The following is a 17,187-nucleotide window of genomic DNA, read 5'->3' as shown; positions in this document are numbered from 1 at the left end:
ATAAGCAGCGGCAATAACAGTGTCCTTAAAATGTTAGCTGCCAGTGTGCTACTTTGCAAATTGCTGTCCACACTATTAGACCTGCGTCAAAGTGATGCAATATTTAACTTAAAAAACATAACAAAAACCCTAATAGAAAGTCCGCGAGAGCATACGAGAATCTTTCGCGGGTGGCTTTCAATCAAAATTTTTGTCATTAAAAATCGTCTTACACAGGAGCTGCAAAACGGAAGAATGGTGAATGGTGGCCAGCCATAAAAGATAATTGTATACCGTTGCAGACGTTTATATTGGCCTTTTCGAGATTTACAATTTATAGTACAGCACTTACAGTTTAGGAATGGTATTGGAAAAGAGCACACTGGTGGCAAACACTTACACTTTGTGTAGCTGACGATCTTTGAACGGCTAACCAAACTGCCATCAAACAAGTCGTGACAATCCCCATTAAAGCAACTTTAAAATAAACTACAATGAAATGGGTCCATTCATTTGGGAGTTTTGATGCCTCAGATAATGAAAGTTATTACAGCCACTTTTTACGTCGGGGCTAAATGGTATGCAGAAATAAGTTACAGACAAAAGAACTGGGTCATTTGAGAAAGGAAATCTTGTAATTCATGAGAGCGGTATGTCAGATTTCTTTACGAATTTTCCTCGTGCGGTTTCCGTAACAGTCTTATTGCTGTGGCCAAACGGACTGCGAGCACCGGCACCAGACTACGTGCGTGACGTCACTGAGCGGGCGCGCAGGCTTGTTGTATCCCCTGCTACACTAGACCCGTCGAATCGAACTATGTTGCGCGCCGGAGGCCACCAGTATGGCGAGTGTTATATCACAGAAAACACCATTTACTTTCACTATGTAATATTTTTATTGGCACAAGATAAATCAAAACACATAGAAATAGATTTCTGCAATCACGGTAACAGTCATGACGAATGCCTCACAAGTCACAACTCACGCCAACTAGACAACAACCAAAGTAAGTAAAACGAAGTACAAAAAAGCAAAGATATTAATATTTTCTGGCAGTTCTGCCACACAGGTATAAGTAAGTATAAAATCAACAGGAATGAGAAGTAATAAACCTCTTCACGCGAAGCAAAAGTATAAACAGAATTAGCTTATGGCTCAGTTGCGCTCAACAATACGCACTGACGTCAGTAGTAGGAGAGGGAGGCACTGACCTGTGCGCATGAGCGACAGATTGGCAGAAGGCGCAACCAAATAGGAATACAAAGTAAATTGAAATACTAAGCAATTACATCTACTGTCTAAGAACTAAGAAACGTATTGATACATGTACACAGAGATTTAATTAAAAACTAAGCTATATACAACATATTTACAAGTAAAAGGAAGCATTATGAAAAAATATATGAGACATGTAAGCTAAGAGGAAATGATAAAATACCGTAAGAAATGTCAAATAATTTTCTTTGCAGAGTAAATGATCATAAAGTGTAACAGAATAAACGAATGTCTATGAATTTAAACAAAGTATGGAAATATCTGTGGACAAATGTATCAGTGGCCACTGAGCTACATAAAGCAATTACTTTTAAGTTTTTTCCTTTCAGTGATCAGTGCAGTGTCACGGCGCAGAAGAAGAAAATTACGTCGAGAGTAGCAGGTACCAAATGAAGATATGGTCCACATATCGAGTAAACAATTGAATTATAAGGATATTTATACAAAGTTCATAAGGCAAATGAAAATATGCATCATCGAAGTATAACTCCGTGACATTTATCAGTACCTATTCGCTGCAAAGTACACATAAACATTTAAGTATCTGATTTTACAAAAACCATTTAATTTTTATCGTGTCACACGAAAGCATAAACAATGACATTTCCATGTATTCGAGAAAGATAGTCTACTATGATAGAAATTCCTTCATCTTTAACACTAAGATGCAAGTGAACTGAAGTAAACAGCACTAATGGATGAAGAAAAAATATGATAGTTCATGAATGATTAGTCAGTACACATCATTTCCATGAAATAAGAGTTCCTTGGCAACTAGTCCATCCTTGAACCAGTAGATGAGTATTTTCTTCCTTCCCTCCCAAGCAAAGGTGGTGGTGTCAAGTGTAGTTAGGCCAGCAATGAGTAATGTTTTGGTCCTATTTTGAATGTTTCTCCCCCTCCTCTACATAAGGAAGAAATGAGCTCCCATAAGTGACAAAAGCCTATCTATAAAATGAAGTATAAATGTATCATATGCATGTGTTGTACGATAATAATGTGTTATGTAATTAATTTGTGTATGTGATGTGAACAAAGATAAGTTAAAACTAACAAAGTGTAGTAACAGAAAACAGTTAATGAAAAATTTATGATCTTTAAAACTTAAGAAATTTATGTTTGTAGTATAAGCGATGGATGGAATGTCAGACATAGGGATAAGCTATCGTGTTATATATTGTTGTAACTCAATACTTGTATGAATTTTCATTGGAAACCAAACTCCATGTAAACGAGTGAACTTTAAAGACAAGCAGTTTATACAGTGTTTTGGATGGCACTATGAGTCTCTCAACAAAGAGGATGGTGAAGCCTGGTATCATTAACTTGTGTGTGCAACAAAGTAATTTCTGAGTATTGTGTCTCACAATGCCTGATACATTAATAAGTGAACTGTAGTTGTTCAAGCCAGTACTTACCTCATCGAAGGATGCTGTTGGCCAGGGTTGTCTCCGCTGAAAATGTGAGTACAGTGGTAATAATGATGCCCGTGCCATAAGAATGGAGATCTTCTGCCACAGCGTCGGATTTTGAACAACAAGCACATACGCACTGCACCAAGAATGAAGACAAACACCATAGCAATTCTTTAATATGTAATACTCAGGTGAAAGTGTGGCTCTCAATATGAAATTAACAATAAGAAATGAGTGCACGAACGTATGACAGTAGCAACTAGCATGTTGACAGTTTGCGGCTCGTGCTTAGTCGCCAAACCTACTAGTGTGCAGGCGCAAAATGTGGCAGCGAGGCCAAATCAAACGGAACATTATTGCAGCACACTGAATTCAAATATGTAATGAACTATCATATTATGCATATAATCTTTCAATTTCCTGTAGAACTTTAATGTACACAGGATAAGCTGACATCTCCATTCCACTAAATAAAAGAGATGCCAACAAATAAAGGGTATTGACCCCTATTGGCAAATGTAAATGTAAGTTATGTGCATGCAAAACACAGTACGTCTCCATACTATATCAAGGTACAGTGTGGGGAAAATTGTGTAGGTACATGGTGAAAGACCCTCGGATATGGTGAAGTTTAAAATTTCTAAAAAAAAAATGAAACAGTGACAATGACAGAATCAAAGACCAACCATAAGCATCGGCAGTGACATTAATTGTGAATGTGCAGTAAGTTGCAGACAAATCAACAAAAAACATCATTCACTTTTTTGTACATGATTTTGTTTCACTCTCTCATATGTAGAAGGATAGTTAAGATGTATTGCTCGGAGTATGACGTGCTACGAGTGTTTTGTATTATATGTGATTCTGAATAGGAGAAGACTTAACAATAGTATTAAGTATTTTTATTGAAGTAAAGTGGACCCAAGTTCGGGGAATTCCTTCATGTTTTATATCATCTTGAGAGGCACAGATTTTCCCTGGAGACGGCTGCCTGCATCTACAATTGAAATGTAGGAAAGGCAGTCCACAGTCACATTTTCGCAAGATGAACAAGAAGGAGAAGCTTTCAGAAGATGACAAATATAATTAAAATATATATAGTGATGGACACAGAAAAAAAGAGAAATGACGTAAGCTAAAGTGAATGAACAATAGCACAATTTCATACAGACAGAACATTTAATAATACTGCAATTGTACTATCCTTTAATTTTTCCATTTTAATTAGATATATCCAACCACATTTTTTTATTATTATAGTACATGTTGGGTATAAAATGAAAACTGGATCCTTCTATCGCCCACTAAACTCGTCTGATGTAACTTTAGTGAAAACCTCAGTTCACTTGCATGCAAGTTCCACAATCATACAGTAATCATCAGAGGAGACTTTCATCATCCAGCAATTAATTGGGAAAATTACAGTTTTGTCACTGGTTGGTGTGGTAAGACATCCTGTGAAACTTTACTACTAAATGCCTTCTCTGAAAACTAGCTAGAACACACCTGTTCACATTCATGATGGAAACAGACCTGACCTCTTTGAGGATGTCCACATCGAAACTGTGATCATGATGCAGTTGTGGGAATGATCCTCAAAGTACAAAGGACAACTAAAACAAGCAGAAAGATATATATGTTCAGTAAAGGAGATAAAACATCAGTAGTGTCATATCTAAATGAGGAACTTAAAAGCTTTCAGCACAGGCCAGGAGCATACAGAGGAATTCTGGCTCAGGTTTAAAAGAACTGTTGACCATGCACTGAATAGATATGTATCCAGTAGAACGGTTCATAATGGGAGGGAACTTCCATGGTATACAGTCCCTACAGAGAAATGTCTAAGGAAACAGAGATCACTGCATAATAGGTGTAAAACAAAGTGTAGGGCTATAGACCAAGTGACACGATTGACTGTCAAGAGAGCAATGCGTGATGTCTTCGATGACTATCGTAGCAGAATATTGTCAAGTGATCTTTCATAGAGCCCAAAGGAATTCTGGTCATATGTAAAGACTGTTAGTGCCACCAAAGTTAGTGTCCAGTCCCTAGTGAATGAGACAGGAACTGAAATTGAGGGTAGCAATGCAAGAGCTTAAATGTTTAACTGCATTTTCAAATGTTCCTTTACAAAGGAAAATCCAGGAGAATTGCCCCAGTTTAATCCTCAAATGAAATAACTGAATTTGTGGTTGAGTTAGCCCCTCTTCTAACTACAATCTATTGTAGATCCCTCGAACAAAAGCCTGTGCCCAGTTCTTGGAAAAAGGCACAGGTTGCACCTGTTTACAAGAAGTAATCCACAAAACTGTCCAATATCCTTGACATCAATTTGTTGGCACTTTTTCTGACCTCAAACATAATTATGTTTTTTGAACAAAATGACCTCAATACCAACCAGCATGGATTTCAAAATCATAGTCATGTGAAACCCAACTTGCACTTTTCTCACGACTTACTGAAAGCTTTGGTTTGAGGTAATCAGGTTACCACACCTACACTTATGATCAAAAGTATGGCTCATGGGGTATAAATGAAATTTGTGACTGGATTGAAGACTTTTGGGTAGGGAGAACACAGCATGTTATCTTGGATGGAGAGCAATTGTCAGATGAAGAACTTCGGGCGTGCCCCAGGGAACCATGTTGACACCCTTGCTTTCCATGTTTTATATTAATGCCCTTGCAGACTGTATTAATATTAAAATCAGGTTTTTTGCAGATGAAGCAATTACCTATAGCGAAGTACTATCTGAAAGAAGCTGCATAAATATTCACTCAGATCTTGATAAGATTTCAAAGTGGTTCTGAAATTGGCAACTTGCTTTAAATATTCAAAAATTAAAAATTTTGCACTTCACAAAATGAAAATACATAATATCCTACACCTACAATATCAATGAGTCACTGTTGGAATTGGTCAATTCGACAAATACTTGAGTGCAACATTTTGTACAGATATGAAATAAAGTAGGTGGTAAACTTCGATTTATTGGTAGAATGCTGAGGAATGGCAATCAATCCACAAAGAAGATGGCTTACAAATCACTCGTATGACTGGTTCTAGAATATTGCTCAAGTGTGTGGGACACATACCAGATAGGACTAACAGAGGATATTGAATGTATACAGAGAAGGGTGACACGAATGGTCACAGGTTTGTTTAATCCATGGGAGAATTTCACAGAGATACTGAAGGAACTGAACTGACAGATTCTTGAATTTAGACGTGAACTATTCTGAGAAAGTCTGTTAACCAAGTTTCAAGAAACGGCTTTAAATGACTACTGTGGAAATATCCAACAGCCTCCTATGTATCGCTCACATAGAGATTGTGAGGATAAGATTAAAATAATTACTACATGCACAGATGCATTCAAACAATGACTTCACACGTTCCATATGTGAATTGAACAGGTAGAAAACATAATAACTGGTACAATGGGACATACCCTCTGCTGTGCACCTCCTGGTGGTTTGCAGGATATAGATGACCAGAGAGATAGAATACTTCTTCTCCAAGTTAAAGAAGATGAAAACATTCATGTGAAATGTTATGAATGAGGAGAGACTTTGTGCATTTGCAATGTGTTTTCTTGAAAAAGAACTACTGAATTTCAGTGAAATGTTCATAGACCATTTTGTAGCAAGAAAGGGGAGATGAATTGATTTCATCTATAAATAAGTGAATTAAGGTAACAAAATGTGCATTAGAAGGCGATATGAAGAAATTCGCTTGTTGTAACACCTATAAATAATACCTATTTAGCCTACTAAGCAAAGTGCATAAAAAGGGTGGTAACACATTTATCCACTATCACATTTTCCTACATTTTAGCAGAACAAACCATATTAAAAATGAAACCACAGAAAGTCCAGGTTGGAATATCGGAACTATTATAAAAAGGACAGATTGACACTTCGAGCTGCTGACAGACACATTCATCTTTAGGCCAAAACTTTCTTCAGAAGGAAAACATGCACACATTCACATAAGCAAGCACATCTCACAACACACATGACTGCCATCACCAGCCAGAATGCAATTGCATCAAATGGAAGCAGCAATCCAAAATGGGGCCAGGGAAGGGGGGGGATAGCAGGGTATGGGAGGAGCGAGAGAAGTGAGTGCTGCCTGTCGGAGCGTGCAGACTGATGGTGGCAGGATAAGGCTGCCAGGTTCAGTGTCAGGAGGCTGTGGGGTTGGGGGGGGGGGGGGAGCAGGGAGCAGAAAATGAGAGGAGCAGAGAATGGGAAAAGTTCGATGGGTGCACTGGCAGAAAGTGGTGCACAATGAGGGTAAGGAGACTTGAAATGAGAGGAGGTGACAGGACAGAGGAAGTGGAAACTGTTTAGTGAAGGATGTGGGGACAGATTACCATAGGTTGAGGCCAGGATGATTTTGGGACCAGAGGATGTGTGGTAACGATAACTCCCAAGTACACAGTTCAGAAAAACTGGTGGTGGAGGGGAAGATTTCTGATGGTCTGGGTTGTGAAGCAGCCATTAAAATCAAGCATGTTATGTTCAGCTGCGTGTTGTGCCACAGGGTGGGCCACTCTGTTCGTAGCAGTGGCCATTCATCCTGGTGGACAGCTGGTTGATAGTCATACAAATATAAAAAGCTGTGCAATGATTACAGCTAAGCCGGTATATAACGTAGCTGCTTTCACAGGTGGCCCAGCCTCTGATATGGTAGGATAAGCCTGTGACAGGACTGGAATAGGAAGTGCTGAGTGGGTGGACTGGGCAAGTCTTGCATCTGGGTCTTCCACAGGAGTATGATCCCTGTGGCAAAGCATTGTGATTGGGAGTGGCATAGAGATGAACTACGTTGTTGTGGAGATTGGGTCATTGATGGAACACCACTTTAGATTGGGTAGGAAGGATCTTGGGTAGGATGTCCCTCATTACAGGGCATGACGATAGATAATGAAAGCCCTGATGAAAGATGTGACTCAGTTGTTCCAATTTGGGGTGGTACTGGGTGATGAAGGGGGTGATCATTTGTAGCTATTTTTTGGAGTGGTGGGAGGATTTGCTGTATGGTGAAATGGCACAGAAAATCTGTTTGCAGACTAGGTTTGGAGGATAGTGTTTTTCTGTGAATAACTTTGTGACACCTTCGAGATATTGGATAGAGTCACCGCATACATTCTGTCCCTGGGCGGCCAGCCTGTGTGAGAGAGACTTTTTTGGTGTGGAAAGGGCAGTGGTCAAAATGGCAGGTAGTGTTGGTGGTTTTAATGTGGACAGGGTGTGGATGGAGCCACCAGAAAGGAGGAGGAGCAGGAGGAGGAGGCAGAGGAGGAGGAAGTCAACATTCAAGAAGGTAGCATACTGGGTTGAGGAGGGCCAGCTGAAGCAGATGGGAGAGGTACCGAGGTTGTGAAGGAATGTGGATAGCATGTCTTGCTCCTAAGTCCAGATCATGAATCAACCAGACTAGAGGTTGGAGTTTTGGGAACCTAGGAAGGTTTCCTCTATACAGGCCATAAACAGGTTGGCATAGAAGTGTGCCTTGTGGCTGACCATGGCTGTGGTGTGGATTTGTTTGCATTCCTTTCCTTCTAAGGAGAAGTAGTTTTGTGTTAGGATAAGCTTAGCAAGGTATATGAATAATGAAGGCAGTGGGTTTGGAATCTGAAGGACGTTGGGAGAGGCAGTGATCAACAGTGACAAGACCAGGTGCATGAGTGATGTTGGTGTATAGGAAGCTGGCATCAACAGTGATGAGTAAGGATTCAAGAGGTAATGGGGTGGGGATGGTGGAGAGTTGTCAAAGGAAGTCCTTGGTATTTCTGATGTGAGAGGCTAGATTTTGGGCAATTGGTTGGAGGTGTTGGTCAATAAGTCAAAATTCTTTTAGTAGGAGCACAATAACCACTTGCAATGGGGTGTCCAGGATCACTGGATTTATTGAAGTTGTCCTTACAACACATTTTCCATTCACAAAATCATCCTGGCCTCAATCTACAATAATCTACTATCCTGACACTCTCCATCCAACAACTTTCACCCCCTTTGTCCTCCCACCTAATCCCAATTCACGTTCCCTTACCCTCACTCTTCACCACTCTCTGCGAATTCACTTACCAATCTTTTCCTCTTCTCTGCTCCTCTATTTTCCACTCCTCATTACTCCCCTACTTCCTCTTCCACAATGCCACAATAAAGCACCTGGAAGCCTTGTCCTGCTACCACCAGTCCCTGAGTGCTCCGTCAGACAGCACTCACTTCTGTGTATCCTCCTGTATGCTGCTATCCCTCCCCCTTCCCTGCCCCATTCTGGACTGCTGCTTCCATTCGATGCATTTGCATTCTGGCCGGAGATAATGGTCATGTGTGTGTGAGGTGTGCTTGCTTGTCTGAATGTGTAGGTATTTCCTTTCTGACGAAGGCTTTGGCTGAAAGCTCAACGTTTAATACTCTTTTCGTTGTGCCTGTTTGCAACTCAATGTGTCATCTTACAGGTGAATAGTAAACTACCCCTTTCATATAAAAAAATGACACATTTTGAAGATATCTTTAATTCATTGTATTACTTAAGCTGCATAATTTCATAATATACACATATAAATATGAAAACCAAGAAGTACAGTTATGTTAGCTTCACAAACATTTAAATTAACTTGATCACTACTCAGTTTTCTTGTGTCAGCCAATGACCTCTGATGTCACAGCAACATCACTTTGTCACGTGAACTCATAAATGCCACAAATTGAACATAAAAATTTCCAAACTTTTGAATCAGAAACATGGAAAATATTGAGCATATAGTAAAGCTAGCATACACCACATTCAAAACGCATCTTTTTTAGTATGTCTGGTTGTGACAAAATCTCAGAAAATGTGACATCTGTAGATAAATATGCAACCTGTGGATCTTACCTTGGTGTTGTTTAGTACATGATTATGAACCAGAATGAAAACTTTTAGTAACTGTGTGATATTCCCCCCCCCCCCCCCCCCCCCCCTTCCCACTTGAAATCTTGGTTGTGGTGACAGACTGATATGTAACTTACCTTGAGATCTGGGTTAGTTCCGATTGATAAATGTCACATCCTTCCCCAGAGTGGAAGTTCCGAGCGGTGGCTGGTTCAAAGTATCTATACTTAAGTTATAAGGAATCAGGTTTAATGAAAGCTGGGAAAAAACTTGATAAAAAAAACTAATTTATTTGTTTGCAATCAACAAGAGGACATTAATATTTTAAATACAAATTCTGGAGAATTTTGTCAACACAGAATTCATGAGAATTTTTTTCAGGAACACACACAACTTAATAAAATTGTCGAGGTACTTTCCTCTTTCTTCGAATGTCATTCTGCATTTACAACTGTATGAATAATGCACATGAAATAAAATCACTGAAGTTTTCAATGCAGCTACTGTTCATGTATACTATTCTTTATGTTACAAAAAGATAAAAATAACAAACATGAGAAAAAATTACCAATGTGGGTAAAAGAGAATGAAAGAAGGAATTCAGATATCTGTTACATACACAGCTTCAAATATACAATGCTCTTTTCTCTGTGTACTTCATAGCAAACAAGCCTTTTTTCCATTCTTTTTATTGTGCTTTATTATGAGTCCTGTGACAGTGAAAGATGCATTTTAGTTACATAAATCACTAGGGAAAAATTACAAAAATTGGAATCCACATTCACGAACTGCCCATTATCCACAGAACCAATAGCTTATGTTTGCAGTGGCAAATGGTGTTCAATTACTAAGTTATATCTAACAGTTCTTGTGATAAAATCAGTCTCATGATTTTACTGGCAACACTTCCTATTGTGTGTGGAGTAATGAAGAACACAGTTCAATAACAAGACCATTTGGTTTGTCGCTGATATTTATTACATTCCAGATTCACTTCTTGCTAGACCCAAATCCTGAGAATCCCATTATAGCTGCTAATTCTGAACTTGGTGTTGTGTCTGTGTCTTCATCTAATTTTCTTCGTTTTTCTTTGCGTTTCTCCTTTCGATATTCTCTCAGTTTCTCCTCCTACAAAATAGAGCAAAAAAGTGCTTGAGAGTAACAAATGTAAGGGGTAACTATGTCTTCAAAAACTATCTACTGGTGATGCAAAAAGTTTATAAAATAATCAACATCAACGACACAATAAGTGAGGCTGTACTGAATATCAAATACAAAAATCATCATATAGCGGAAATGCTGAGTCACAGATAGGCACAACAAAAAGACTGTCATAAATAATAGCTTTCAGCCAGTAAGGCTTCCTTCAGAATTACACGGCAAACACACACATACACACTCACGCAAACGCAACTCACACACACAGGACTGCAGTCTCAGGCAACTGAGGCCTCACTGCAAGCAGGAGGTAAGAGGCTAAGGAGCAGGCTGGGCCGGGGAGGGGGAGGGATAGTACGGTAGGCCTGGTGGACAGTGATGTGCTGTTGAGGAGTGTGGAGGGACGAGATGGTTGGTTTAAAAGTGGGGGAAAAGGACCAAACTACGAGGTCATCGGCTCCTTGTTCCTAATAAAACAATGCCACAAGTGTGAGAATAAAACAGATGCGACATATAACACAAAACGCAAAGAAAGGAAAAACCACAAGAACGAAGGAAAGGCAACAAACACTAAAAGGAACAAAAGAGGACAAGAAAACAATAGAGATATGGTAGAAACAGAAGAGAGTAAAACAAGAAAGCAGATTACAGTGGCTGGCTGACCACGAGAGTAAAAAGGAAAAGCTGGCCACTCTGCAACACACAAAAACTCCACCCTAAAAGCACTAGGGTGGAGGACACAGAGCAACGAAGGACATGAGCTAAAACTTAGATAAAATGTAACACTAAATCAGCCAATGAGGCGTTGTCAGATAAAATGAGCAGCAACGAGTCCGGTAACCCAAGATTTTGTCGCTGGGCAGTCACAGTGCACCATAATATGGGCCACTGTCAACAGGGTGCCGCACTGACACTGAGGCAGGTCTTCATGACGCAAGAGGTAATCGTGGGTCGCCCAAGAGTGCCCAATGCAGAGCCAGCAGAGGACAACTGATTCCCTGCAAGAGGCCCGCTTGGAAGACTTCCACACATTCATAGTCTCCTTAATGACACGCAGTTTGTTGTGTGTACTGTTATGCCATTCCATCTCCCAAAGCCGAAAAACCATGCGGCGTAAGTCAGAATGCAGGCCAGGTTCAGAGATGCCCATCTCCAGAAGGCGTTTCCGCATAGCCTGTTTGGCCAGCCTGTTGGCAAGTTTGTTGCCTGGGATGCCGACATGTCCTGGGATCCACACAAACACCACTGAATGACGGGACTGGTCCAGGGCATAGATGGACTCCTGGATTGCCACTACCAAAGGATGGCGAAGGAAGCAATGGTTGATAGCTTGTAGGCTGCTCAAGGAGGCAGTACACAGAAGCAACAATTCCTCAGGGCATGAACAGATATACCGAAGGGCAGCCATTGGACAAGGAATGCTGTTCAATATGGCCTCTGTGGACAAAGGCAAAGCCAACATTACCTCAGCCATTGAGCCACCTGTGTAAACCACTGCAGAGCCCCAGAACACTTCAAGAATTGAGGAAGTGACAGCGGAGAGCCACAGGGTTAACGGAGTTCACATGGCCAAGCGAAAGGTCCAGGCAGTGCTCCGGCCTACAGCTACACCACGGAGATGTAGGTGAACGGACCTAGAGGAGAGACAGAAGCGATCGCACACGAACCACAATCGTTAGCCCTGCCCTGGGCCGCCTATGCGGGAGGTGAACTGCTGTGGTTGGGAAAAGAAGATGGTAATTAGGAAGTTCAGGAGAGCTATGAATGTGTGCAACGTAACTGGCGAGCAGTTGTGCATGTCTGATCTTCAATGACGGCACTCCAACCTCCACCAGTATGCGTATCACCAGTCTCGTTCTAAGAGCTCCTGTCGCTAGTCGAACTCCACAATGGTGCAATGGATTGAGCAAACACAATGCTGAGGGCGCTGCCGAACCATAAATCACACTCCATAGTCAAGGCAGGATTGAACAAGGGCTCTGTAGAGATGCAGCAGCGTGGAGCGATCTGCACCCCAGTTGGTGTTGCTCAGGCAGCGGAGGGCACTGAGGTGTTGCCAACACTTCCGTTTAAGCTGACAAAGATGAGGAAGCCAAGTCAAACGAGTGTTGAAAACCAGACCTAAGAATCGATATGTCTCCACTACAGTGAGTGGATCATCCTTAAGGTAAAGTGCTGATTCTGGATGAATGGTACGACGCTAACAAAAATGCATGACACACGTCTTCATGGCGGAAAACTGGAAGCCATGGGCTAGAGCCCATGACTGCGCCTTGCGGATGGCTCCCTGTAGGCGACGCTCAGCAACACCAGTACCGGAGCAGTGGTATGAAATGCAGAAGTCGTCTGCAGACAGAGAAGGTGAGACGTAGGGCCCGACAGCTGCTGCTAGACCATTAACGGCCACTAAAAATATAGGGAGACTCAATACAGAGCCCTGCAGGACTCCACTCTCCTGGAAATGGATGGAACTATGGGAGGCACCAAATTGGACACGGACAGTACAGAGCGACAGGAAGTTTTGGATAAAAATTGGGAGCAGGCCCTGGAGACCCCACTCATATAATGTGGCAAGGATATGATGTCGCCAGGTCATGCCGCATGCTTTACGTAAGTCAAAAAAGACGGGAACCAGGTGTTGGCCAAAACGCTGTTTGGATGGCAGACTTGAGGGACACGAGATTATCAGTGGTAGAGCGAGCCTGGCGGAAGCCGCCCAGACATGGAGCCAGTAGGCCACGTGACTCCAGTACCCAACCCAACCGCCGGCACCCCATATGTTCCAGCACCTTACAAAGAACATTGTTGAGGCTGATGGGCCGATAGCTAAACACATAAAGTGGATTTTTACTGGGCCTGAGCACCGGAATGATGGTGCTCTCTTGCCATTGTGATGGAAAGACACCATCGCACCAAATCCGGTTGAAGATGATGAGGATATGTCGCTTGTAGTTAGATGAGAGATGTTTAATCATCTGGCCATGGACCCAATCAGGCCCAGGAGCTGTGTCGGGGCAATGTGCAAGAGCACTGAGGAGCTCCCTGTCTTTAAATGGAGTGTTACAGGATTCACTGTGGCATGTAGTGAATGAGAGGACTTTCCCTTCCAGCCGCCATTTGAGAGTGATAAAGGCTGGGGAATAATTCTCCGACACAGAGGCTCGAGCAAAGTGCTCGGTAAAGTGCTCGGCAATCGCGTATGTATCAGTAGGTGACAAGCCATTTATGGTAATACCGGGAACACCTGTTGGGGTCTGGTACCCGAAAAGACGTTTGATCTTTGCCCAGACTTGGGAAGGTGACGTGTGGCACCCAATCGTCAAGAGGTATCTCTCCCAATACTCCTGCCTCTGTCATATAATAAGTTGGCCAACGCGGGCATGGAGCTGTTTAAAGGCTATGAGATGCTCCAGGGAAGGGTGCCACTTATGCTGCTGTAGAGCTCGCCGATGCTCCTTAATTGCTTCAGCGACTTACAGCGACCACCAAGGGACTGCCTTACGCCGGGGGCACCCTAAACAGAGAGGGATTGCATTTTCTGCGGCAGAAACAATTGTTGTAGTCACCTGTTCAACCATCACATCGATGTTCCCATGTGGCGGAGATTCAATGGTGAAAACAGAGGTGAAAGTTTCCCAGTCCACCCTTGTTTAAAGACCATCTGGGCAAGCGTCCGTGGGCCTGACGCCGGGGCAGTGACAGGAAGATGAGGAAGTGGTCACTACCACACAGGTCATCATGTACTCTCCAGTGGATAGGTGGGAAAAGTCCTGGGCTGCAAATTGATAAATCAATGGCCGAGTAACTACCATGAGCCACACTGAAATGTGTGGTGGCCCCAGTGTTTAAGAGGCAGAGGTTGAACTGAGACAGTAAAGTTTCGACATCTCTGCCTCAGCCAGTAAGCATGGTGTCACCTACAAGGGGTTATGCACATTAAAATCTCCCAAAAGTAGGAAATGTTTAGGGAGTTGATCAATCAGTGGAGCTAATACATTCAGGGGTACTGCACCATTTGGAGGAAGATGTACATTGCAGACAGTTATTTTCTGCGTCGTCCTTATTCTGATAGCCACAGCTTCAAGAGGCGTTTGAAGGGGCACAGTGTCACTATAGACTGAGTTTAGGACATAAATGCAAACTCCACCTGACAATTGATTATAGTTGCTATAGTTCCTGTAATATCCCTTATAGGTGTGGAGGGCAGGGACCCGCATTGCCGGGAACCAGGTTTCGTGGAGGGCAATGCAGATAGCAGGTGTGAAGCTTAACAATTGCCGTAGCTCCGCCAGACAGTGAAAAAAACCGCTACAATTCCACTGGAGGATGGCGTCATCATGAGACTGGGAAGGCATGAAACATTCAATGAGGCAGTTTACACCTCAGAGTCACCTGCTGCCAACGACTTATTGCCTGAGCAGTCTATATCCATTGTGTCTGAGGGTCTCGTGAGATTTAGGCCCTCAGCGGGCACCAGAATCTCCACCCCATCCTCAGACACAGAGCTTGTAGGTAGCGGTGGGGTAGGTAGATGCCACTGCAATTTCCTCAGTCTTAGGGGTCTTCTTTTTGGATTTCTCTCTCTGCTCCTTGGGTTTCCCTGGCTGGGAGCACTTTGCTGGCTCAGTCTCTGGGACTGAGGATGAGCATGAATCCCTACGACCAGCTGCTTTTGAGCTCTTCAGCCACTGGCCGGTGCCATCTTTCCCACTAGCAGAAACCTGGGAAGGGAGTGACCCAAGGGACCCATCCCTAGTGTTCCTAGTGAGAGAAGCCGAAGAAGATGCTTCTCTGGCTTAGAAGTGAGGACGGATGTCCCCAATGGTTGGGGGGGGGGGGAGGGGGGTGTTGCTCCCGAAGTAGGTGGTGCAGGAGCAACAGGGAGGGAAATGCCCCCCATCATTAAGGGGGCAGGTGTAGTCTTCCGGCTCTGAGAGGTGACTGGGGTTGGCGGAGCTGATGGTGCCAGAACTGTTGTAGCGGCGGCATAAGACGATGTCATACATACAGGATGCAGGCGTTCAAATTTTCTCTTAGCCTCAGTGTAGGTCAGTTGGTCCAGGGTCTTATACTCCAAGATTTTCCTTCCTTTCTGGAGAATCCTGCAGTCTGGCAAGCAAGGTGAATGGTGCTCTCCGCAACTGACACAGATGAAAGGCGGGGCAAATGGAGTGTTGGGATGTGATGGGCGTCTGCAATCTTGACATGTGACGCTGGAAGTACAGCTGGAAGACATATGGCTGAAGTTCCAGCTCTTAAAGCACTGCATTGGGGGAGGGATATAGGGCTTTACATCACAGCAGTAGACCATCACCTTGACCTTCTCGGACAATGTATTACCATCGAAGGCCACGATGAAGGCACCTGTGGCAACCTCATTATCCCTCGGACCCCAGTGGACACCTCGCCGCTCTAAATTGGCGTGCAGATCATTGTCAGAATGCAAAAGAAGGTCCCTGTGAAATAAGTTACCCTGGACCATATTTACGCTCTTATGGGACGTGATGGTTACAGAAAAATACGCCGGCTTGTCACAAGCAAGTAACGTCTGTGACTGGGCAGAGGATGCAGTTTTGATCACAACTGACCCAGATCTCATTTTGGACAATCCAACCACCTCCCCAAACTTGTCCTCTAAATGCTCAACAAAAAACTGAGGCTTCGTCGTCATGAAAGATTTCCCATCAGCTCTCAAACATACAAGGTACCGGGGTGAATAAGATCCGCTGCCATCCTTAGCCTGACATTCCTCCCATGGTGTGGCCAGGCAGGGGAACGATTTGAGGTCGTACTTCTGGGTGTTGAACTGAGCTTGTGAATGCTTAGAGACTGGTGGTGTTTCACCACCAGTAAGATATGATGGACATGCTTCATCGCGTGTCATCTGCCCTAATGCCAACTACTCCAACCAGGGGCCCTCCCCGTGGGCGCCACCCAGCCGCTGCAAAGGTCACCTGGCAGGATGGCCATTGCCGGGGGCTACAACCTACAGGGTACATGGCGGCCCCACCATAACGGACTGGCTACCGTACTGGATATCAGGTGCAAAGAAGTCCATGGTCATCGTTGACACAGAAAGCAACACTGCATAGTGCATGGTGGAAAATGCACCCAGGAAGGTGTCCTCACCCAAGAGATGGAGAATGAGTGGGACTGAAATGCGACGACGAGGAAGTGGGCTAAAGATCTCAGTGCACGATGGACACAATGCACCATGTAAGGTGCCCTTCCCCAATTGGCTTGCTCTTCGGGAAAATTTTGAAGAATGGTCAAACCCTACGGGGGACTGTCACATAAAGGCCAAAACATATGAAACTCCTTTTAGTCGCCTCTTATGACAGGCAGGAATACCTCGGGCCTATTCTTACCTCCGGACCCACAGGGGGAGGATGAGGTGGAGTGTAGGGCAGCTATGTGCACTCGAGAGGTTAGGCGGAGGGAGCGGAGAGGTGGGTGGATTGTGGAAAAGGA

At 43.3% G+C, this 17,187-nt stretch overlaps 1 protein-coding gene across 1 annotated transcript in view; it reads right to left on the bottom strand.

The window, feature by feature from the left end:
* Positions 1-9,828: 9,828 nt before the first annotated feature.
* Positions 9,829-17,187, bottom strand: part of LOC126198670 (zinc finger matrin-type protein 2) — a 43,003-nt gene continuing 35,644 nt past the window's right edge. The window contains exon 5 of the mRNA XM_049935159.1: positions 9,829-10,686. Coding sequence (XP_049791116.1) covers positions 10,549-10,686 — 138 coding nt within the window. The 3' untranslated portion in view covers positions 9,829-10,548. The remainder of the gene's footprint in view (positions 10,687-17,187) is intronic.

Source organism: Schistocerca nitens, chromosome 8 (assembly GCF_023898315.1).
Source record: "Schistocerca nitens isolate TAMUIC-IGC-003100 chromosome 8, iqSchNite1.1, whole genome shotgun sequence".
NCBI classification, from domain to species: Eukaryota; Metazoa; Arthropoda; class Insecta; order Orthoptera; family Acrididae; genus Schistocerca; species Schistocerca nitens.
Note: the sequence above shows the minus strand (reverse complement) of the source record. Positions and strands in the feature narration are given on the sequence as shown.